Source organism: Sinohyriopsis cumingii, chromosome 5 (genome assembly GCF_028554795.1).
Source record: "Sinohyriopsis cumingii isolate HCF-2022 chromosome 5, ASM2855479v2, whole genome shotgun sequence".
Classification (NCBI taxonomy): domain Eukaryota; kingdom Metazoa; phylum Mollusca; class Bivalvia; order Unionida; family Unionidae; genus Sinohyriopsis; species Sinohyriopsis cumingii.
The window spans coordinates 45,576,701-45,603,401 of record NC_142965.1 but is presented as its reverse complement, the minus strand read 5'-3'; the positions used below and the strand labels follow the sequence as shown (position 1 = coordinate 45,603,401).

The following is a 26,701-nucleotide window of genomic DNA, read 5'->3' as shown; positions in this document are numbered from 1 at the left end:
TCTCGTGAGTTTCGCGCAGGTATAGCTAAATGATGTAAAGCAAAGATTATAACAGGAAACTAAGTTACATACATACATACATACATACATACATACATACATACATACATACATACATAAGTTCACGTAGGTACATATATAACCGTAAATTAAAACATAATGCATTGTTCAATATTAAATTACATGTTTCATAAAAATTATTTTTGCCAAAAATATCAGGGTACCTTACAATCTCCCTAATCTAAGCTTGTTTGTTGAAAATTGCATCTAGTCGTTCCCATGCTTCACAGTTTCACCGTACAATATTTTTTGACAACAAAAGAAAAGTCTTTTACAATTTAAGGGGAAAGATATATGTAGTCATGCTTCACATGGGACTGTCTTCTATTTTCATAGCGGAAGCTTTTCCCAAATCTAAAACAGAATGACAGAGATAATGTATGGCTTTGTGATTAATGCTAGTATCTTCAGTGGAAACACTTTTCTTAGGTCCTTGATTTTCAAAAACTAATCCCAGATTCTCTTCTATGGTGTCTCTTGGTTTGATCTGCAGAATAGTTGCTTCGTCTACTTTCACGTCGGGGTTTATTACAGGTTTAGCAGACCTAGAGGGGATAAGATAGCCTTCAATGATGTCACCTATCCCAAACACTTTTGCAGTATTATGACTTATATTGCCGTAAATACTGTTAGCAGGAACAGACGACTTCTGGACTGTGGCGACGTCCTTTACAATCGCAGAATAAGTAGTTGCGTCCTGTGTCGCAGTACGTACCAATGTGTCATAGCCAGATTGCTCCGGTCTTTGTTCTTGTAAAGTCTGTGTAGCTTTCTGCGTCCTTCGCCTAAATAAATACGAAAGGGGTTTTCGTTATTATATCAAAACCTTTCTTTTGATTGCATGTTCTTCGATGACCTGTATTATGAGTGTTGAATAACTACTCCTTTATCAATTCATACAAAATATAATTAAAGGTTTTATATTCAAACACATAAACTACACAATACGCAACACCTTTTTGATTAAAAAAACAATGATTCAGCGTTACTATAGTAAGCAAGCAAACTATTTTCCCCTTGCTCAGTCAAGTAGGAATCAATTCAATCTGGAAGAGGCATGATTTTATTCTGAAAAAAAACAATACTTATCAACAATACCAAGAGCGAAAAAAAGTCTATGCACAATGGCTAAATAATTTCAAAAGGGTCACTGCAAACAGAAGAAACCGAGTAAAATTGTAATAAATGAGGGAGAAAAGCTGACTATATACTGATGCAGAAGTAACAGAAAGAAAAAACGTAAGAATAGGGACATGGTTCGGTGGAATTACAAACACATTGCATTTAAGGAAGATGAACACAAAATAAAATATAGAACAGCAATTATAAGCATGGAACTGGGAAGTAGACAGGAGATAAGGACAGTTCTTGAGAGAGAGAGAGAGAGAGAGAGAGAGAGAGAGAGAGAGAGAGAGAACAAATACCTGGTGAAAAATACAGTGACCCCAATGACAACGAGAACTGAGCAGCTCACGATAGCTATTATTCCAGCGGCAAGCCCTGAATGTAAAATAAAATCTGAGTATACTCCGAATTTGTGTATAATTCCGGCAATCCCTAACTGTAGAATAAAAATTGAGTATACTCCGAAATTGTGCTTACATTCAGTTGATGTACACGTTTCCTCTGGCCATTTAACAGTTTACGAATCGTCATCTTTATTTTCGGATAGGATGTGAAATATTGGCATTCAGTTTTTCTCTGTCTTTTTTGTGGGAGATAATTTTGAAATAGAGATTCTTGAGAAAATACGGAGGTCGGCAGAGAACAGCAAACGAAGAAATCAAACGTGGCAGAAAAACCACTTTCAGGGGTTGATTAGGATCAAATGGTGATATCATACAGTATCCAAACTGCCATAACCTTTCTAGCTGGTTTTACGACTATAGCTGGAAATATTGGAAATTGAATATCTATTAGATTATTTCATATTTTGTTTACTACTGAACTTTCCGAAATAGAATGACTTATTTACCTGCATTGATAGAGCTTATTTCAGAATCTGAATTCCCATCTGACTGCTTGTCAACGTGTGATGTCACATTCGGAAATGTTGCTCCAGACAAGGGGTCCACCACTCTCACACACTCTAAAACGCCACTGAATCCAACTGCTGGTCTATCTGCGCATTAAAATACTGAGTATATCAATAATAGCATAACGTGTAAAACGATTCCCTCTCATAACAAAGTAACAAAGGCCTACTAATATGTTCAATGCATTTATATCTCCTAGGGAAAAACCCATACAAGAATTGAGCTCAAGGCTGATGGTCAAATAACAAGTAAAGAAACGATGAACAAGAACGAAAGTGTTAGACTAATAAAAAAATAACCTTCGTTATGGAATATCGGCATACTCGTCTAAATTAAAAACTGGAAGCCTAGAAGCAGTCATTCTATACAGGAACGAAATTTCCATATTCATCGCCATCGTTGTTATTGTCGTTTTTTTCTGATCAAACAATGCCTTAACTTTCAGCATCATCATCGTCTTCGTTCACAACTTTTTTAAGACCAAAATTTTGGGAAATAAAATATAAAGTTAAAGACAAGAAACTTACTTGATATATTCAAGCGGACGCACTGGTTTTCTGTGACGAACCCGAATAAACGAAAACTTATGGTTATGATTGCATCTCGTCTACCCATTGCTATATGGAATTGTTGATAAGAACACTTCATGACACTCGTGGATGTTTCGTTTGTAGATCTCACACGAACTTTCATACTCCATAAGCACTCGCTGTAACTGTTGTTAGCAAACGTCACATCATACGTGCTATAAACAATCTCTGTCCACTGTTCCGAGGAAAGGGTGAGATAGCAAAGACAGGACACGTCGTTTACTGTTTGGCTTGAAATGTAGTAAAACAAGTCAACAGTGTCTGGCGTAATCATCTTTTTGAAGCCTGAACAAACATTGTACGCTGCACAAAAGAAAAGAAGAAAATAATTCTTTAAACTAGCTAGTCGCTATTTATTGCATGATTACTTAGTACTCCTAAAATCTTAAGCTAAATGTTCAATGTGTACGACTGTAATATTTATGTCAATATCACCGTGATCCTTAGAAACTATTCTCACATGTTTTGCGCGTGTATGACTATATGTATGTATGGTGAGGTGGAGGAGCGGACTCTATCCATAGGTAAACGATATTAAGAGAGAGAGAGAGAGAGAGAGAGAGAGAGAGAGATTATGACCAACTGAGCAGACTACTTTTATGAATATTCTGGCAATTAAGTTAAACTTTAAATTTCCAGCACAGGATAGAAAAGTGATTCATAGATTCACAGCTAAGAAGCAATATACTACCATGAATTATATTTGTCATGAAGCACGATGATTATAAAGCTCATAATCTTTATGGTCAGCGATATATGCATGTACTGAGTTTTCCAAAGAGAGATCAAATATCAGCATAAAAAAATGATGGTGTATTTTCATAAATATTGGTTGTGAAGTATGCAAAGAATAATGTTACCCTTTTCCCATTAAAGCGTAGAATAATGTTATCGTTTTGAAATAAAAGATAAAAATTTTATCTTTTTCCAGTAAAGCAGCATATGAACTACTTTGTGGGCAATGAGAACAAGTTCAGCTTTCCCCCATCGCTTAAATTTCTTGAAATTTTAATTGTTTATACTTCTTTTTTTTTTAATTTTTGGTAATTCTTTGTTATTTAAGATTTTTTATTGAAAGTAAGTTGTCAGGATTTTAAATGTTCCCTTACATCACCGCCTGACCTTGTGTATGTCTCATTACCTTAAATTATTGTCCATCTTGATATTTACATAGTTCTCTTACTTAGATACAACACACATACACCAGCACACACAGACACATACACTCACAAAAACTTTACACAAAGAACCCCTCGCTTGCAACCCAAAGGTGTTTTTAATTGCTTTTTTGTTTATTTGTTGGTGTGAAAATAAAGAAAATATTTATAAAAATCATATACCAAAACTTGACAATAGGGTCAACTTTCTACTCTCAAGATTGACTGCTCTCCAATGATCCAGTAAGTCAAGTTTATTCTTAATGTCTTGGACATCACTTAAGGTCTTGGATAGATACTTATACAAATTTCGTTCCAAAATTTATTGTTTCTAACGGCGTCTTCTATCCATTTATTGACTGTTTAACGCGTTTCTGATTGATACGGTGAACATCATTGGCCAGAGGTAGGATCATGACTGAATTGTCAGATCCGACTGTCTGCAGAACGTGGCATCTTTAAACTAAAGGTTTTAATGATTGCATGTTACCTGTTTCGATTTTGCATATTTTTTGTTATTTCTGTATTAGAAAGTGAATCATGTGGTCTCTACAAAGCTTGCCCTCAAAGTGGTAATATTAATTGCAACCAAATTTCGATAGTTATTTAATTTCGGTTTGCAAACAACTCACCAATCTTTCATATTTCCATTATTTTCAAACAAAGTTACAAGTAAAATGAGCCTTAAAATCGCAAGATATCCAATATTTTTGGTTGTATGTATTGCAGTGTTCCCTAAAACTTTACCTTTTTGTCGTAGTGTATAGTGTATATGTAACATTGGATATCCAATAAAAATGTAAGTTCAATCAATGATAATTTGCACGATTAATGCGAAATTTTATAATAGAAGAATATACAATTAAATATCTATTCTCTGGATATATCGGCAACCACAGATCTCGACCTTATAATCTGTGTTTGGGATGACCGAACTTTGGTTTTAAAAAATAGTAGAATCAAACATTTTATACATGTATGAGTAATTTAAAAATATGATTATTTGCAGAGATTTTACATGTTTTAGATGTACAAAGTAAGAAACAAAAAAATTTATATTAAGATACTTTATTATATACTTCATATATCGATGAGCTACTCCGACCATTCATACTGGAATGATAACATACTTGAAATAAACTGTTATTTTATGTGTGGTCAGTTGAACACACGTGTCAAATGGCTTTGATAAGGGTGAACTCAGCTGACAAGGATTCCACTAACACGTCTGCCGGCTTTTATCACACATACAGTCATCATTTATCGTTGATCAACGCTTAATTACGAAGACTTAAACTAAAGGATGACTTCAATCGGACCGCCATGAATCTTTATTCAAATTAAATATAGTTTTAGCCGCACTCAGTGATTATCAGGTGCAAAAATAAATTGTATCTCATTGAATTTCTCTCACAGGAATAGCAGTGTGTGTGTGTGTGTGTGTGTGTGTGTGTGTGTGTGTGTGTGAGAGAGAGAGAGAGAGAGAGAGAGAGAGAGAGAGAGGGAGAGAGAGACAGAGACAGACAGAGAGAGAGAGCGAGAGAGTAAATAAACCTGGAACATCTCTATCCAATCCTGCACATGACTGTGTAGATCCAACTGGAAATGGAGAGTTTTTTTTAAACAAAGATGATGATAATGATGAAGATGATGATGATTATGATATAATAATAATAATAATAATAATAATAATAATTCGAATTCGAATTCGATGACACGGGCCCAAAAATATTACAACTTAATATGCGGTACACAATTTCTTAGTATATTTATTACCGGCACACGGTATAACTTTTCTGTTTGCATTCATTTTAGACTTCGTAACTCATGAGCCTTCATGCAAGTTGGTATTTGGGTATGACTCGGCCGGGGTGCGAGCCCGCGATCTACTGCATCTGAGGCGGACGCTATAACCACTTAGGCCACCTGAGCAGTTGAAACTTGGAGTTTTCATCACTGTTGACCGATATTGTGGAAAATGATCAGCATCAAATAATTTATTAAATAACTGAGTAAGTAATGAGGTAACATGTTACAACTATCTATTTCATATTGAAAAGCTCAGAAAAAAGGAATACCGCGAAACAGAGGATTCTAGTATTTTACAGTGGGCGCGGACCGCATGAGTAATCGCCAAATTTGATTTATATCATTGAAATATAATGCATGTATGAATGTAACTTTCAGCTCATTTTCATAGTATTTGTTTGTACTTCTGCAAATCGCTTTATCAGCAGTACGATGAAATTTATATTCTTCAAGTAATTCAGATGCTTCGTTCACTCTGGACCATCACCGCGATTTACCGTCCCGTTTTAAATAGTATCCCTACGCCAACCAACTCGAATGGTACGTCTGCATGTTATGAGTACAAAAGTAGTTCCAAACACTTGGCCCCATTATTTATTTTTGGTTTTCATTTCTTCTTAAGGTTAATATAACAAATATGTTGATTGCAATTTAAACAAATCAAAATGCTTAGTTAAAAACATGTTGACATGTAATGTTTGTAAAATGTAAAACTAGCAATGCTTATTTGAGATCTTCCGTTGTAAAATCTTCAGTTTCGGAGGTGCGAAGTTTTGCAGATTGTCAATTTCGTACGTAGGTAAATCTTGCGTGTAGTTCGTAATACCCTAAATCCTAAATAGAAGAGACTGGCTTTGAAAAACACCGGAAGATAGTAAGTTTGATGTTTTGTTAAACCGGAGCATTCCGATCATCTGATAAACTTACAATTTCTATCAAACCATGGATAGGATTTCGAATTTCTACTGATAGCAATAAGATTCTTTTGTCGTCCTGAAACCGACTTTAATTTCTTTTGCCGCGTCATAATATAGGATCATCTTAAACAATTGATTGCTGTATTTTCTGATATTTTGGTACAAATAAGGTTGTAAATGACCCGACAATTGTGGTCCTTTGGAACTTATGTACTTATCCACAGGAGTAAGATTGGAATTATCTGACATGACCATATGATAATATCCTCAAAGTATTTAATAGTCTAGTATTGGCACTTGTATTGATTCTATCTACCTATCATCAAATGAACTAAGTCATTATAAATTGGTTGATCAACTTAAGCATAACCACTCTTAGTAGCTTAATTACACTGGTCAACAGTGAAATCATTACTGACTTGAAAAGGCCCTAATCTGTAGTATTTTGGTGTGCCGAACACGAATATAACCGTGAAAAATTTGTATTGGCTCTCGTTTTGAAGATATTCATATACCTCATTTTCTATGTTTCACTGTGTAAATTTCTCCAGTAGGACTGCAGCAACATCCGGAATAATGATGTAACATTGCATAATACCATCATGCTCACATCATCCACAGTTGATTGCATCATTTTCTGATGCAATGCAATACTAATGCCATGCGGCAGCTGAAGTAAGTTGACGTCAGCAGTGTACTATACATGTGTAGGCCTATTATACTAATGCCAGGCGGCTGCTGAAGCTGACGGAAGCGGTGTACTATATAAAGCCCAATCAGATAGGTTCAGCATTTAAAATATTTTAGACGTTGTGCGAGACAGTTCAAGCTACTGTTACATAAAACTTATTATTTTATCCATTTACGTACAATAAAGAACAGTAATGCCTCGAAAGTGTGTTAATACCGCGGACAATTTTTGCTATATTTGTGGGGAAGTGACATTTGCCAACCAGAAGAAAAGTATCAATTCTCAAGTGAAGAAGGCATATCATCTTTACTTCGGATGCAAGGTTGGTGACCAAGACAAGCCTTGGGCTCCGCATATATGCTGTGCTACATGTACAACACAGCTTTCACAGTGGTTGAATTGCAAAAGGTCATCAATGCCGTTTGCAGTCCCAATGGTGTGGAGAGAGCCAAGCAACCACCTAAATGACTGTTACTTCTGCTTGGTTCCTCCTCTTTCCGGCGGAATAACGAAGCGAAAGAAGTCGAGAATAGTCTACCCAAACATTCCGTCTGCATTGAGACCAGTTCCACATGGTGAGGGACTTCCTATTCCAGAACCTCCAGCAGAATATTCTCTTGATTCATCTGACGAAGACAAAGGTGAGTCGACCTGTTCTTCTCCTGGTCCATCAGCAAGCAGTGATCCAGATTTTCACTGTGGTGCATCATCAACCCCACACAGAATAACACAGGAAGAACTAAATGACCTGATTCGTGATTTGGACTTATCAAAGAACAAGGCAGAATTGCTAGGATCAAGACTCCAACAATGGAATCTTCTAGAAGAAGATGTCACAATTACTGCATATCGAAAGCGCCACCAGCAATTGGAGCCTTTCTTCAGAAAGGAAAGTAATCTGATATTCTGTTCCGATATTGAGGGCCTCATGAATGCTTTAAAAATCACTCATGACCCACAAGAATGGAGACTATTTGTGGACTCTTCGAAACTGAGTCTCAAGGCTGTGCTTTTGCACAATGGAAACATTCTTCCATCTATTCCAGTAGCGTATGCTGTCCACATGAAAGAGACATACGATAACTTAAGGCAGCTACTGAATTCCATTGAGTATAACAAGTACAGCTGTGGTGATTTGAAGGTAGTTGCCCTTTTAATGGGACTGCAGCAAGGATATACAAAATACATGTGTTTCTTATGCGAGTGGGATAGCCGAGCAAGGGAAATGCACTACATGAGGAAGGAATGGACTCACAGGCAGAATGTAGCCATTGGAGAGAAGAATATCCAACACCCAGCTCTGGTTGAGGCTCAGAAAATCTTGCTACCACCCCTTCACATCAAACTAGGTTTGATGAAGAACTTCGTGAAAGCCATTGACCGGACTTTGCCAGCATTCCGATACCTGCATGAAAAATTCCCTCGACTCAGCGAAGCAAAGATTAAAGAGGGAGTTTTTGTGGGTCCTCAGATTCGAGAGCTTTTCAAAGATGACCGGTTCAACAACTTGCTGGAAGGTGACGCGAAACAAGCATGGAATGCTTTTCGCCTAGTTTCTACAAACTTCCTCGGAAATGTTAGGGCAGAAAACTATAAGGAACTAGTAGAAGACATGTTGATGAAGTATAAGAAACTTGGCTGCAATATGTCTCTAAAGATTCACTTCCTTCATTCCCATTTGGATTTCTTTCCTAGCAACTGTGGTATTGTTAGTGATGAACACGGCGAACGTTTTCATCAAGATATCGCAACAATGGAACAAAGATACCAGGGAAAATGGTCCACTACAATGCTGGCTGACTACTGCTGGACACTCCTCAGAGATGCTCCCGAACAGCTGTACAAGAGACAGGCGAAGAAATCTAAGATGTAGTCAATGACTTGATTTTTTATAGGTAGGCTATTACAGTTGACCTTTTACTATTGGAATGCATTTCGTTATGTAAACATTAATTTCTTGCAGATTACAAAAAAACTAGAGCCAATTTTGCAATTTGACTGTCATATTCGTGTTCAGCACATAAAAATTGATAAGAATTGACTAATTTTATTTCAGTAACATGACTTTTGTAAAAATTTGTTGTCCAGTGTTATCTTGATTACATGTATATTCTCCGATGGCTTTGTCTGACCCACATGTGCTATGAAAAGTCCAGTAATTCTATAAAAATTAAGATTTCCTAAACAATTGTTATCTCCCTTTGATCGTAGTTGTCTTATTCTGATTACAGCGTATAATTAAAATAAACGAAATGGGTTAATTATACTATCATCATAATAAAATCCGGCACGGCGTTGCATAAGCCTTAAAATCACCATGAAGTATAAATATATGATCTGTGTATTTCTTGTTTAATATAACTATGTCATTTTCAATAATTACAAAGGTATTTTCCTCAGAGCCAATGACTAAATGTCTACATACCACAAAATAATGTCTACATACCCCAAAATAAAGTCTATATACCCAAAATAATGTCTACATGCCCAAAATAATGTATACATACCCAAAAATAATGTCTACATACCCAAAATAATGTCTACATACCCCAAAATAATGTCTACATGTCCAAAATAATGTCTACATACCCAAAAATAATGTCTACATATCCCAAATAATGTCTACATGCTTAAAATAATGTCTACATACCGCTAAATAATGTCTACATACCCAAAATAATGTCTGCATACCCCAAAATAATGTCTACACCCCAAAATAATGTCTACATACCCCAAAATAATGTATACATGCCCAAAATAATGTCTACATACCCCATTATTTTAATGTCTTCATGCCCAAAATAATGTCTACATATCCCTAAATAATGTATGCATACCAAAATAATGTCTACAGTCCCAAAATAATGCCCAGATTATATCAGAATTAGAAGTGACAACTAGCAAATTAATGTTTTAGAAGTACGCTATTCTCCAAAACATTTTCGTTATGTAAAATGTGACACGCGCACACATGCATCTATTCCTCTAGAGTTTTTCTTCTGTTTGCATTTTTGTTCTAATGCAGTAAAATCATCTTTTTCCTTGACAAGGAAGCTGATCTGTAGAATGTGCCCAAGTCACTACGAATCAAAATTATACAAATTTGAAACAAATTCCAAAATCATTGCATAGTTTTTTGCCACTTAAGCCAGAAACGTTCTTTATAAAACATGTTAGATTATGACTGCATGTGATATCGTATCTCTCTCTCTCTCTCTCTCTCTCTCTCTCTCCTGTCGTATTCAAACCGAGGCCATTCCCTACTGAATATGAGCAAACACGGGTTTGTTTTATGACTTCATGTATCTTTGTATTTTGTAAACTTACTGATGTCCGGGCGTGGTTGTTCTTTTGATTTTCGTATGTCTGTCTGTCTGTCTCTGCCGTATTATCATTATCATTATTATTATTATTGTTATTATTATTATTGATAATGCTGATTACATTCATTATTATCATTAACGTCATTATTATCATAATTTTGATATTATCCATATCTAAGTCATTGTCATCATTAAGAATTATGTATGCATGGTAGTGTGCTATAGAAGCACCCACAGTAGCAGCTATAGTAATATCAATAGCAGTTGTGCTTTATTATAGTAGCTATAGCAACAGGAATAGCGACTTATGTCGTTGTGAAGAATTTAAGTTTTGTGTACATGTTAGTTGTCTCCTAAATTACATTTTGCTTGTGACAAATTTTAAATTAAATCAACTCCAATGATGATAATCAAAATGTAAATATTTTACGTACCTGCAACATTGCCATTGAAAATAAAGATAACACATATATGCAGAGCGATATAAAACGATTTGTCCATTGATCAGAGTTTCTTCATCTGAGTGTATCAATGCCACTGGTCAATTGCCCTTTACCATACGTACGTGACATATCTATTATTCACGTAGATGATTGACGTATTTAATACGGAACCATATACATCATAAGCATATCCCATAAAAGAAGACCCCACTCTAACTTTTTAGTTATATAGCCTTCTCAATTTGTTTGTCAGAATGTGCGAATACATGCATATACGTATACATGTATATATGTATATATTTTAAACGCATGCACCAGTATGTGCAAAGAGCATATTGCTGAGAACGAAAAAAATATAAATACTAACAGACATACTAACAGACAAGAAAGTAAGGAGATACAGGACAGAAAGATGCCAAAAGTCACATAACATATACATAACTGCAGAGAGATGATGATGATACAAATGAAGTTTAAAAGCAAAAATATGTTCATTCAAGCGTCGTAAAGAAACACTGAATAAAACCTTCATATTGCGATCGAAAGATTTCCCGAGTCCAGCAGAACGGCATATACGATTTGCCACTACAGTACACATGATTCATTCGGTTAATAATTACCTTTCTGGTTTAATGTGTTGTTATGGAAAATCATCATATTTATTTGCCCAGAAATACGTCATTTGTTTCCTTCGCTGTTAAGCTCATTGTCTTCTCTAAGGACTTGCACAATAGAAAGAATATAAAACACGGAGAATAGAGAAGGAAAGAACGTATTTCGGTAAATAAGGAAGAATGTTATAAAAGTTAATAATAAAGCAAATATAATTTGATTTATGTATCCAGTATAGAGAAGAGCTAAACTAATCTCAAGTTTTTATCTTGGCCCTTTAATTTTTATTTTGACCTGGTATTATATTTTAACAAATTGCCTTTTGCAAGATTTCTGGTCCAAATATTATTATACATTGGCTTCTTTGGTGCTTTTGTAAGCTATGTTTGTAACGAACAGCAAGTAAAACAACTACCTTCCAACAATCTGATCCGATTTCCTTTGTGTGAGCTGTGTATAGCTGTATACATTTTTTATATTTTGTGTGATAGTTACAATTCCTTGAAATAACAACTCGTTTTTATGTGTTGAAATATCTAAGAATTGTATGTGTTATGTGTATCATATGGCTTGTTTGGTGTAAGAAAACTGTCATGTGTTTTCACGCATTTTCTTCTGCACTTTTCCCCTTGTTTTTGATTCCTTCCTATTACATTTTTGTAAGTAAAACAAGCAACTAGTATTGAGCTGCACCTGACAACTCTCACCTGGATTTTATTATCGAACATTTCCCAAGGTCTTATGGTTATTTAGTTAGTTTCCTTTGGTGCTGCACGGAAAAGCAGTGCAGGTATGTTATTCGGTACCGGGGCAGCTGAAATAAAATGCCTCGCCCAGTGACACACCAGCAAGGATTCCAACGTACACCCTTTAGGTCACGAATCAAGAACACTTACCACAACACGCTTTCTTCATTTCTTGTAAATACACACCCAAAGAATAAAGCCCTTTCATACAGATTTTAAGAAACAAATGTTACCTCTATTGCTAAATTCACTTAATTGTGGCTTTTAACTGATTTACAACACCCAGGCAGAGCCTACATGTCAAGCCGGCGATGAAATCAGCTGTCAAATGTATAACCTTTACCCCATGGTCAAATAGATGAATAAGCTTGTCGCAGGACTAACAATCTGAACTTCATAATGATTTATTCAATGTATGTAAAAGTCCATCGAGGTGTTTAGGAAATATAAGCAAATGAAATTTACTTTGCCAAAAACCGTAAGGCAAATTTTCTTTAACTGACTTTAATGAGGCGATCAAACGGGCGAGAATAAGTCTAGCATATCTGTTTTCTGTTTATAATGGTGTTTCAAAGCATGAAGAAAAGCACTGGAGTGGTTTAATTAATATAAGTAAATGAAAAACCTATACGAAAACCGTAACGCAGGTGTTACCTTGACCCCAAGATAAAAGGGGCAAGAATTCAAATATCGAATAAACGCTCTTCGCAGCATAATAATTCATTCCAAATATTTTTTATAAAAAAAAAACTCAATTAAAAGGTTTAGGAGGTATAATAAAACGAAATTTGCTCCTCTCTCCAAAGCCTTGGCGAACATTTTCTTATGATGAGTATATTAAACTATGAATCCAGCATCCGGGAATTAATTAATATGGACTCGATGATACAAAAAGTGCCGAACCGCGTGTCGTTTCCTCTGACCGTGTCAACGTTGTGTAGATACTGCTAATGAAATGATTTAATATAGGGTCTGAGTCATTGATTTATCTGAACAAGTCGTCAGTATACATTACATTTATTTCACAGTAGCATGATGTTATAGAGATCTGATATATATATATATATATATATATATATATATATATATATATATATATATATATATATATATATATATATATATATATATATATATATATATATATATATATATATATATATATATATATATATATATATTCTTTTTTCTTCTGGATCGTATCGTTTAAATAACAAGAACAATACACCGTACAAACTTAAACAAAAAGGTAAATCAACGTCAAGCTCCTTTGGTTTATCCCCTCAGTCAGCTTAACTCTCATTACTTGTATTCAAAGGATTACTGCCAGCATCGTACCAAAATTGCATGTGTACTGAACCTCAGACCTCACGATGATTGTGTATTTGACGATGATAGTGGGTGGTGGGGTGGTATTCTGGGTTTGGTGATACAATCATGCAATGTGGCATGCAGCTGGGAGCATTTTACCTCTGGCAGATTTTTCATGGGACGGAAATGGCAACCACTTTTCAAGATGGCAGTCATCCTTTTAAATACTGGCCTACATCTGGTAGTCTGTATCCACTTTTAGGTTTGCAAAGTTGATAAGGTTGCATTATTTCAATTATATTTGTATATATTATAATCATACAAGTATCATTTAGGATTATATAACTGATAAATTTATTGTTATGTTTAAACATATTAAATCTTTTTTTCTGATATCTTAAATTTTTTTGAGTGACAATGGCGTATCTCCGCAAGGTAGTGAGTCGGTGGCCGGACAAAATGGTTGAGGACAAAATGGTATGGACAAAATGTTAAGTGGACATAATGGTATTGGACAAATTGGTATGGATAACAGAGTGAGGACAAGATGGTACGGACAAAATGGTATGGGACAAAATGGTACTAGGATTAAATGGTATAGACAAAATGGTATGGATAAAATGTTGCAGACAAAATGGTATGGGACAAAACGGGATAAAATGGTACATATATTAGAATTTCTCTTGCTAATGAAAATAATAATTACCTAAAATCATTATAAAATTTAATTTGTATACACATATTAAAATATTCACGCATCCATAAACAAAATGAAAAAGGTACCAATACAAATGATTTTTATTAAATTCGTGTAACTTCGGAAATGTTAATTGTATCTTTTTTAAAAACTCAAGTAAAACTGCAAATAACTTATGCCGAATCTACAAAATGTAACGATACCAAATAGTAATTCAATGCAATTTTAATGACTGAAAAAATTCGCAACAATTTTGAATCAACAAAATCAGTCTTCCATGACCTAAAAGCAATTTGTGTCAATATACCTGTGCATTCAACCCAGACATAAACTAATGGACAATGGTTATTCATATCATCTGAGAAAGAGTTTATGTTGGTCTCATTTTTAAATCAGACAACTCAAAATAACTTTATGATGACCTTCATCAACCTGGCTTTCTGGCATTGAAATTATGCATTTACCATGAAGCCTAGGAAAGAATAAGAAAACACATGCATCAACAAAGCACTTCACACCCTAGTGGTACATTACAATAACCGAGATCCAGTTACATATCTGGGAGATATTGCTATGATACATTTTATTTGAGTATGCCTTGGATGTGTGACAATTTTTAGTTTATTTTGTCTATTTCTAACATATTTTATAGTAGTCAGAGGTTTTATACTTGTCTTTTGTCATGTAGCTTTATAGTTTGAGCTTTATTGTTCTTGAAGTGCTTTTTTTATTTTAAAATTTAAAAAAAACAATTGTTTTTATAGGTAATTATTATAAATCATCAATGGTCAGTTCACAATAGCAGCCTATTAATGTTATTTATTAAATACTTGTCTGTTTTTTTACATTTTGAATTAATAAAATTGCAGTCGTACCATTTTGTCTGTACCATTTAATCTTAGTACCATTTCGTCCCATACCATTTTGTCCGTACCATTTTATCCGCACCATTTTATCCATACCAATTTGTCAAATATCATTATGTCCACTTAACATTTTGTCCATACCTTTCTATCCGTACCATTTTGTCCGCTACCATTTTGTCCTAGTACCAGTGAGTCATCATCAACCTGAGATGTCAGGTATACAGTGTGATACGGACTGGGAGAACTGAGTTCTGTGTCAGAAGGACACAACCAATTACTCAACTATCCAAAAGATTGATGACGTGGTACAGTTGGAGCAAGCTACACGTCCCAGGGTGATCATCTCATTGGTTTCAACAATGTTGGTTGCTTACCAAGAACAATACAGTTGTCAGCATCGCAAGGTCAAATTACAGGACTCGTGCGGATCGTATTTCAACAAAACTAAACTCCATTGGGCAGTGAAGAGGAATCCGCCTGATGATTCTTTAGTGCCCGAGATTAACGCTTGTCAACACGTGAACAGAGCCCTCCCCCCTTCTGCAACACGCTTATATATTTTTGTGACGGACCTGCAGCTGCTGAGTCACGAAGCATCAGCAATTCAGTTGGATGTGCGTATCAGGCACTGTGTTCTCTCCGACTACAGGATGATAAGCATCTGCTCGCCAAACTCAGTGCCCGTGACTTGATTGCATAAAAGGCCAAGTACAACCATCAATGCTTGGTCTCTCTGTTTAATAAAGAACGAGAAACGAAATCATCCATACAATCAGATTTCGACATTACTATACACGATATCGCATCACCAGACTGAAACAGCTTGTAATCGATGTGATATATTCACTCCACCGACCTATGAAATCTAATCTTAATTTACTTGGCTGAGGGAGGAGCCCCAAAGCAAGGTCGCGACATAGTGCTCGTTACCAGCTGGAATATTTTCAATGCTCTACATAAAGGATGTGAGTATGCTATTGCCAGAGATGCTGTTCTTATTTCTAGGGCTGATAAAATAGTCCGCAGAGACATGTTCAAAATTAAGAACAATATTCAGTGGCCCAGCCGACTCCAAGTGCCAGGATGAGTATGTGCCCAATTTACTTTCGGCGCTGAGGACTTTGATTCTGAATGGCCTATACATAACAATTCAGTCAAAACTACGCGCCATTGCCTCAATCAACTCTAAAACGCTCGCAGCTGTTGAGGTTCAACAAATAAGTACCATGTCGGAAGACGGCTTATGATACGAGTGCTACTAGGCACAGTCAGGAACGAGAAACACTCTGGCTTGTATACATAGGCTTGGTAGTTTACACGCAGACTCGCAAACATGATCTAGTAGACACTCTTTTCGATCTTGTACTGTCCATCCCATACAACCTGGAAACAATATGTTTGAACGCTGTGAGAAATGTGTTGTCTTCCTAAACCCAGAATAGGCCTCTTGACTACGGGTGCAGTAGACAACACTGAATTTAATCTCAGTTCAACAAGTTCACAACGACCCCTTCCACGGAATTGGAATATGCTTATTTCAGTATCCAAGTGATGATGTCAGTGGACTGCATTGGGCTGTAAGAGCCACTCGTGACCAGACTCAGGTTGTTGCCAAGGCCAAAGCCATACACTTGTGCACCACCTGTTGGTTTGTATAGAAAATACTCACTTATGTCAAAGTTAAAAGGTCTGAACACTGCAGACTGTTTGCTGATCCCTGGGGTCATGCAGAAGAAATAATTATGACTGGACCACGTGAGGCTGGTGGTGGCTGCTGAAACATTCCATAAATCTCCTGAACGGCATATCTTGACAGACAGAGCAGCTGACAGAAAAGTGCTTCTCGTTTCTCTGCTCCCACTCTTCGATGACCAGCATAAGTTTGTAATCACGATTTTCCATTCTATGGATATAGTGAAGAGCGCGGTGGAAATTGTGAATCATGAACATATGCCAGTCATCACTGAAGATCAGCCCCTGTAACACTTGCGAAGACCATCCATTGGAGCTGGACAAAAGATGAAAATGGAAGCTCTCCAGGATCTTTACGAGCACAGTGGGTGGAAAAGTGCACCAGTGCATGCTGGCGTTGACACACCCAGAACTACCGAAATCGTTTCAGAAAGCCCCTCATGTGACACATGCTCAGTAAGCTCAAATGATCACATAAAGTGTTTTGTAACTACTATCTACTTTTGCAGAAAGCTTGCGCTCAGCACAGTAGCAAACTGGAAGAGAGAATATGATATCCCTTTGAAGGCTGGTTTACTGACAAAGTTGTATCAGTCCCCAGTTTTGCCCTTATAGCCGGCATTCGGAACTGAATGTGATGATCTATCTTTAACAATTGCCCTGGAAGTCAAACATCCTGATCCATGTAGCTCTGTTGTGGTTGATGGTGTCCGGACTCGAGGTGGCCCAGGTTATTGGAGAGTTTGAAGCCTCAACATAGAAGAGAAAGAAGAAATCTACAGCATCATACAAAACACATCATACTCAGGCGGCTTTTGCACATGATGTCAAATCCCTAATGGGCGTCAAAAAAGATATAGGGAATTCATTCATTGATGACAAACGTGACCTAATCATACTGGACAGTAGAGTCCTTGTCAACACAGCTTCATAATCACTGCATGCCAGATTCAAACGCCTGGACAAGAGCGTTATGGCACCTATGTCCACGAGTACCTTTATCCAAACACGATCAATTATTAATGCCATCAAAAGGAACTACCTCCCCATTTTCATTCGACCCTCGCTCAAAGTAAAGCCAAGAACACAGCCACATCCGTCATCCCTGAAGAACGACTTTCTGTCGCCATTACGACATCGAGACCTGGATGAGTTCTTTGCGCCAAAAAACCAAGCATGTCCACCGACCTTATCATAAATTGGCAAACCAAGAGTCGAACAAATTGAATAGGTTAGTTGCTTGGAGGACCTGGTCCCTGAACAAGATAATGTCCCCAATCCCGTTGCAGAAGTCATTACTAGAAGTGGCTACTATCGTCAACACACTACGACCTGACCATGCAAAAATATTCAGTGATTATGCAATGTAAGTGTTCATGCCATACATTCAGTTAACTGCAGATCGCAAGGCAGGTAGATATTTTGTGTGATTGTACTCCACAGTTTGAAAGCAAGTACACGAACAGGAGGATAAATGGTTTCCTGAGACGCATAGAGCCATCCAGTGCAGTTCCGGGAAACTAACAAGTTTCTTCGAATTGATGACAGCAAGACGTAACAGTTCTACTTAATGGCGACCAGTAAAGCAGCCATGGACAGCGATATACAAGCCATTCAGTCCGACAATGCTTCAGGTCTTTCTTCATGCCAATACACAAATTCTCATACAGGTGAAAGATGTGAAAAAAGGCACACTAAATTTCTAATGTACACAGTTGACACAGCCAAGTGCCTCATCATCCAGAATGATGGGTTACCTTTGAAACTAGGAAGAAATTTCGGTTCTTAGTAGTTTATGAAATTGCCCGAGCACTGAGCCCCAATCGGTTTGATGGTTTGTTACTGTTTCGTGCATTTACTGGGAATGACACGGTGTCATCCTTAAGAGGAAGAGGAAGGACAACACATCGAAAGCCTAAGACGAGGTCATACCAGGATTCTGTTCACTGGGTGTTGCACCAGATCCATCGAGGACTGGTCTTGCTTATGACTGTACCATGCCAGCAGCCAGGATTGTGTAAACTAGACTCGCAAAAGCTCTTCACTGAGAAGGGTAGATCACTTAATGACCTTCCCTCAGGAAAGGTATTAATCATCCAGCATAAAGTATTTTAAAAGGTTTTGTGGCTGCAACAGCCACAACAGAAATATCGGTAATGAATTTTTGACATATTTATGGCAACCAAAAAGGAGAAGTTGGATATTTACATCTCCGAAGAAAAAATCCTGATCTTTTAAGTCCATGATTCTGATACACTATAATGTGAGGGCATATATGAATAATGTAAATGGAAAACTGGACCCAACAGAAAGACCAAGCATGTCCTCATGACTGAGCAGAAGAAGAAAAAAACGTTTCGGAAATGTCCTCCAAGACCTGACTTGGAGTCTAAGCCAAGCTGATAAATTTGTATCAGTTACAAATCTTAGTAGAAAACACTTGTATCTCCTATCTATATCACTGTTTAAGGAGTATGCAGAGCACCGTCATATCACATGATAGTCAAGATGGTATGTATAGGTACACCCTCATGCACGTCTGGTGGTCAGGATGGTAGGTCGAGGTAGAGCGGAACAGTCACTTCCCTAAAAATGTATCAGAAATATCCTCAAAGTCTGTCTTTTAAGTCTCAGCCAAGCTGGGCTTTTCTAGATGGGCAAGGAAACCCGATGCTGCACAGAGAGTTTGTAGAGCAACCTAATACACTCCTGGTAGTCAATATGGCAGGTAGAGATACACCTTAGTACCCTTTTGAATGTCAAAATGGCAGAGAGAAGTGGAAGTGGCAGGGCTGTTGTTCTTGTATGGTTTAACGCCATTTTTCAGCACAAGATAGGCTATACATGGCAGCCAGTATAATTGGTGGAGGAAGAACCCTGGAAAACCCCGGGAAGAACCACCGACCCACGAGAAGCTACTGGCAGGCTTTCTCACGTAAACACGTTAGCCGAGCCTGAGACTCGAACTCACGCAGACAGGTGAGATGGCAGTGATCCGTAACGGTGAGCGCTCTAGACCACTCGGCCCCTCGGGGCCCCCTCGGCAGGGCTGTAGAGTCATTCAAGTACACCATATACCCTTAGTGCATCCATATCTGCGAAGCACTAAACCTGGAAGGATAAGTAAGTACAAGCAGCAAATAATCTTTATGTGACAAGATTATATTTCATATTATTACGTTTTCTTTAAATGTATCTGATTTCTAGTGGCTAAATTGCAGCATATGATTGTCATTGAAATCGTGTTTGGCAGTGACAGTGGCACCTTAAATTCTAAAAGCGAGTGACGTAAACTTAAGTTCAGAGTCATGGCCCTTTTTCACTAAACATCTCAAAATTTTACCATATTGAGATTTGTGATCATCTTTTCTCATTAATTGGTTGGTAACACTGATTCTTTTAAAGAACAGTCAGCAATCACCAGTGATCAAAATGACGTAACAAACTCCAAAGCCCATTACTACACAGGACACTTATCGACGCCATCCCCTATACTGCACAATGAAGTATTTTGATGTTTTCATGACACTACCAATTAAAATGCAACGGCTAACAAAATAAAGATTTACAGTAAAAACTGTCAATTACACTGTTGCCAAAACGACTGTGGAAAGTTATTATAAGGTAAAGTACTATTATAATTGGAGGATTAAAGTTACTACGTGGTTGAATTCACACTCATCGTTTGCAGGCAACCAGATATGTCATCCCCTACCTGCTGAACTAAAGTATACCCAATACATATACATTCTCTACAACAGTTCACAAGCAGTTTCTCACTATAAAGAAAATTAAATTAAACTCGCAAGGGATGCAAAATTGCTGATTTAATGGATAAATCCTGTGTAAATTAGGCAGCTTGACCTTCAAGCTGATGCGTAGCAAAGGATTATAGGAGGCGTTCCTTATCTCTAAAGAAAGTCTGACGATATCCTCAAATTTGATGGATCAAGCAACTCTTTTTTCAAGAATTAAAAGATTTTTATTGCTATATTTTAAAACTAAAAGTCTGTCCACTATGTATATCTCTGACATAATTATTAATACTCTCTGTAATATCATAAGCATGATAATTTAAAAGCTTAATTTGAGAAGACATTTGGAGTATTTTAGTCAAACCGGTCCAGTAAGATCCAGAGTGTTTAAAACAAATCCAAGAGCAAATTTCAGCATATGTAGTTCACAGCTTATGGCACACAAAAATACAGAGTACCATCAATGGTATTACTATCATCTCTACTTAAATAATACTAATGTTAAATATGTAATTGGGGAATGAGTGATATTCTAAAGCATTTGAATGCATATCTGTCTGGCACATGTAACTTTCTTTTTCTTTACTGCATGAGAGCGGCTATATAAAACAATGTATATGTCAGTACATCGAAAACCACTTATAGTTGGTGGTAAACATGTTAATACCTACGTTTTTCTGCGATAATAATGTATACGAGCCATTTGTAATGAACATACCTAAACATCAGCTATTCAATCTTTTCGCAGATAAATGTCGTGGATAAACAAGGCTTGGTAAGACCACAACACGTTTTTTTTTTTTTTTCCTGTACGAGAAAACGACGATGACAGATTACATCCACACGTATACCGCAAGGAGTGTTCTGATTGTCTGTAAGCGCTGTGACGTGGTCTAGACCTCGTAGCAAAACCTCTGAAACGGCCTCCATTTTGGGGCGTGGATCCATGAACAATCTCTGCGAGAATCATTTAGCAAAACTGGATTCTTCTAATTATAGACGCAATCTCCTGTAGCGGTATTTATATTGGAAAATTACTTAGGTTTAAAGTTTGTACCATTTGTTACTAGGCTGGAATTGGGGTTTCGATTAAAATGGATAAACGCCGGTATTGGCTTATCTTGAGCATTTTGTATAATAAATATTTATCTGTGTTGAAAACACACACACCCACACAGATATTACTAATGAATATTAAGCAGCACTGGTCACACATGGGAATAAATGCAAACACGAAAATCTGCACCCTAGTGACGTTTCGCACTGGTTATACAATGCGACATTACTGTCTCAATATATATATATATATATATATATATATATATATATATATATATATATATATATATATATATATATATATATATATATATATATGGAATAGTAATGAAGTTGAGCTCCAAGGAATATAATAATAGTAAGATAACACGCAATACCCTATTCTTGTTACCAAATCGGACACGTTATGCAAATTTTAGTAGCTTCATTTGGAGTCGGGGTTAATTTTCTTTGAAATTTTATTGCTCACCCTCGTTGAAAACAGGTTCTATAGAGCATATTCTGGAAAACTGCACATTTGACTCAGTCAACACTGAAACTAATTTCAAAGTTGCCGTACTGTATTAATTGGATAACCCTAAACCAAGGATTAGTTGATGTTTCTACCGGACAAAAGCCAGACGGAAGAAGTTTAGGCTCGGGCAAGTGCAATTTTTCTAAAAGCGGACAGTTGTACGTGCATTTGCAAGATTGGTAAAGCACTTTATTTCGGTAACAACCTGTTTAGTCCGGATCAGTACGTTTCTCTTACATTTAGCGCACAGGCCGGCTTTTTTTTATAATTGTGGCAATATGATGTCAAACTTGAAATAGATGACACAGACGAATATATTTTTTTAAAATCGAGATTTGAATGTAAACAAATGCTTCACAAAGTTCAGATAAGTCCGCCAAATAAGTGGCGCTTTCTGGGGTATGATTTTTTCTTTTAAAAAAAGTATATAGTAAGCCAGATGGGTAATTAGTTGGTTTATTCAAAACAAGCGAAGGACAAATCCCAAAATTCTCAATTCCTTTATGGTTTTCACCAGTGTATTAAAACCCATTATTGCATTTCATTCATGACTTTTTTATAGTTGTCTAAAGAATGCGAAGTCCCAATGTGATGTGAACCAATGCATAATTAGTAAAACGTGCAGGCAAATAATACATTTTATATTTTAGGAGCAGATGTTGAAGAGGTTTATATGCTGTATTTTTACAAGTAAATTAAAAGCGTCTTTTGCATACGGACTATAACAACTTTAGTATTTTAGGTCGATAGATATTAGCATTTATTACAGATTATAAATATGGATAACTTTTATTTGAAATAAAAGCTGGATTTCTAAATTGTGGCCAAATTTAGTGTACTGTAAGAAGTTTTGGTGTTCTGTATAATTTTTAGAGGACTGGCATAAGATTTTTAAAATTAATAACTTCAATTTACCTTAGATATTGTGAACATTATTAAAGGACCTGTTTTTATTTATAAAAATGGTCCACAAAAATGTATGATACTGCACGTAAGATATGCATCAACACATAAAACATACATCAAAAACATAAACACATTAAAGTACATGAGCTAATTAATATCTAATAATTAGGAGTATAGAGGTCATACCAGTTATGCACACCGTCTAATTATTACTCTGGGTGATTTATCACAATTTGCAGTCAGTCACTCTCGACCTTATTCGTGTTCATATCGAGATTGCCAAAGCCACCGAGTTTAAAACAGACAATATTTTATTCATGTCATTTATATACTAAAATATATTGTTCTGAGTTCAATGGAAATTGTATCATAAAATTTGTATAACAAAATTTATTCTCTGCAACGATGCTGATAACTTAACATTTCCTTTAACAAATGAATTAGCAAAATAATTTCTTTTATCGATTAGCAAAAGAAATATTCATTGATTCCATTTTTTCCTTTTTTTCTTTTTTTCTTTATTTTGTTTTATTTGCATAGGCAAACTTAAAATATTCTATACTTAAAGGATGTCTTTTTAGCCTATATTCACTTCTGTAAGTTTATGTTATCTCGTTCCTCCTCTGAACAGTTTGTTTCAATTTCCTTGTGTTTATATTTTACAAACTTTCAGTCCATCTTCATTGAATCTTTGACGCTTGTAGCATTTCTAGTTTGATTATTTGTTTTGTTTTCTTTTATCTCATTGAAATCATATTTCCATATATCGTTTCCGTCGTCGCTGAATTCACTATAACTGATAATCTTGGATACAGAATCGTAAACACTGTTGAACTGATAAGAGTATACCTAAGTTTTCCACCATGTTTACTATTTCATTGTCAGAATTGTTTCCTCGATAGCTTTTGACAATTTAAATAATCCATCAAATGAACAACTATGTAACTATTCACTTTAAACTCAAATTACCGGCTGAATCAACAACAATTGCCGAAAACGTCTGTCACTTTCTAAACCACCTCCTGCCAGTTTAGTGTTTAATCAACCTGTAATTCGTACCGACACCAGTAATCGGTTACATTGGCCCCGCCGTTAATAGTGGCAGATATTCTGAACAATTTTGATTCATTCCTCTCTCTCTCTCTCTCTCACACACACACACACACACACACATACATACATACATACATACATACATACATACATGCACACATACATTCACACATACTTACACACACACACACATGCATACATACACACACATACATACATACATACATACATACATACATACATACATACAAACATTACATACATACATACATACATACATACATAGACACACATCCATACATACACACACATACACACACACACATACACACATACATACATACACACATACATACATACATACATACACACACATACATTCACACATACATACACACATACATACATGCATACATACACACACATACATACATACATACATACATACATACATACATACATACATACATACATACATGCATACATACATTAAATACATACATACATAGACACACATCCATACATACACACACATACACACATACACACACACATACATACATACACACATACATACATACATACACACACATACATACATACACACATACATACATACATACATACACACACATACATACATACATACATACACACACACATATATATATATATATATATATATATATATATATATATATATATATATATATATATATATATATATATATATATATATATATATATATATATATAAACTCTATTTAATTTATCCGTGACTTCCTTACGTGACACTTGTTCTTGTTCTTAGCAACATCCATTTGTGTAGCAATTCAGTATCTCCCCGTTCATTCGTTCCAGTGAAATGCACATATATGCGATTAGACTGGAACAAAGGTTAGTTGTATAATCGAACCGCAATATATATATATATATATATATATATATATATATATATATATATATATATATATATATATATATATATATATATATATATATATGTGTGTGTGTGTGTGTGTGTGTGTGTGTGTGTGTGTGTGTGTGTGTATCTACCTATATATCTATCTATCTGCTTGTTTGTTTATCAATCAACTATGCATGTGTGTGTGTGCGTATGTATGCATGTATGTACGTGCGAATGTATGTATGTATGTATATATGTGCGTGCGTATGCATGTATGTGCGTGCGTTGTATGTTTGTATATACGTATGTGTATATGTATGTATGTATGTGTGAGTGTATGTGCATGCGTGGGTGCAGGCAGGCAGGTATGTAGGCGTATGTATGTATGTATGTATGTATGTATGTATGCATGCATGTATGTATGTATGTATGTATGTATGTATGTATGTATGTATGTATGTATGTATGTATGTATGTGTATGTGTGTATGTGTTTATGCTTACTTTTGCATGTATATATGAATGCATGCATGTATGTATGTATGCATGAATGTATGTATGTATGTATGTATGTATGTATGTGTGTGTGTATGTGTGTATGTATGTATGTATGTATGTATGTATGTATGTATGTATTTAGTATAGTTGGATACTTTGGCAACAATGGAAATCTAAGTCATAAAGGTCGTGGGAACGTTTGGCGACAAAGGGAATTTAACATGGGGAAATTTAACATTGGTGGGAGTATAAAGCGACAAAAAATATTGGGACAGTATAGCGACATGGGTATGGGACTGTTTAGCGACAAATGGAATTGACGTCATGGTACTGGCCACTGGCAACAATGTAGCAAGGGGCTGACCGCAGTTGGACGAAAGAGCAGGAAAAAAAACCTAGAACGTTTTGGCGGGACATAGACATATATACCACATACATCATACAACTAACTAAAAAAACAAAATTAGGCAAGAAATCAAATCTTTTCGAGGCATATAAGTGACCCTGAGAAGGGCCTTTGGGTTCTTCTTCTATTTTCTCCATTTCCTCAACCATTTTCTCAATTTCTCAATAATTCATTTCTTCTTCTTTCTTTTTTTTTTCCTTCTCTGGCATCCAGTCAGGATGTCCCATCGATCTAAACTTCTCTTGCACCTTTCTCCAGTTTTTATTCAGTCTTTAAAACTCCTCTTTTTTCTTTATGTTGTCTTGTTCCTTTCTTTCTTTAGTCCAGTTATCTTTAATCTTTTTTTTACTACCTCTTTCATTACCTTTTTCGTCATTTTTTAGTTGGCCTAAGCCCTCACTTTACAAATGACCACTCTGTCAAATACAATATCTCTTCTAAACAGCACCTGACTTTGATGACATTATCAATGGCCTCCTTCAAGGTTCCCACTCTCACATACGGAGGTTGAATGAAGCCTGTTCTTTTTTCCACTTCCTCCTATATCATACCTTCTACCTGGTCTCTGGCTACTTTTAGACTGGTCACAAAGCCTAGGCTACCTTGAAACTTCCATTGTTCTGCAAGCATTTCCACCACGTGCGCTACATCCAT

The 26,701-nt window shown here is 36.0% G+C and overlaps 1 protein-coding gene across 1 annotated transcript; it reads right to left on the bottom strand.

The window, feature by feature from the left end:
- Positions 1 to 26,701, bottom strand: LOC149799066 (uncharacterized). The gene is made up of 4 exons (XM_089958128.1): positions 26,599 to 26,701; positions 2,036 to 2,182; positions 1,485 to 1,560; positions 1 to 845 (listed from the first exon to the last, which is right to left on the bottom strand). The coding sequence occupies exons 1-4, from the start codon at positions 26,699 to 26,701 to the stop codon at positions 368 to 370; spliced, it is 804 nt and encodes a 267-aa protein (XP_089814254.1). The 3' UTR covers positions 1 to 367.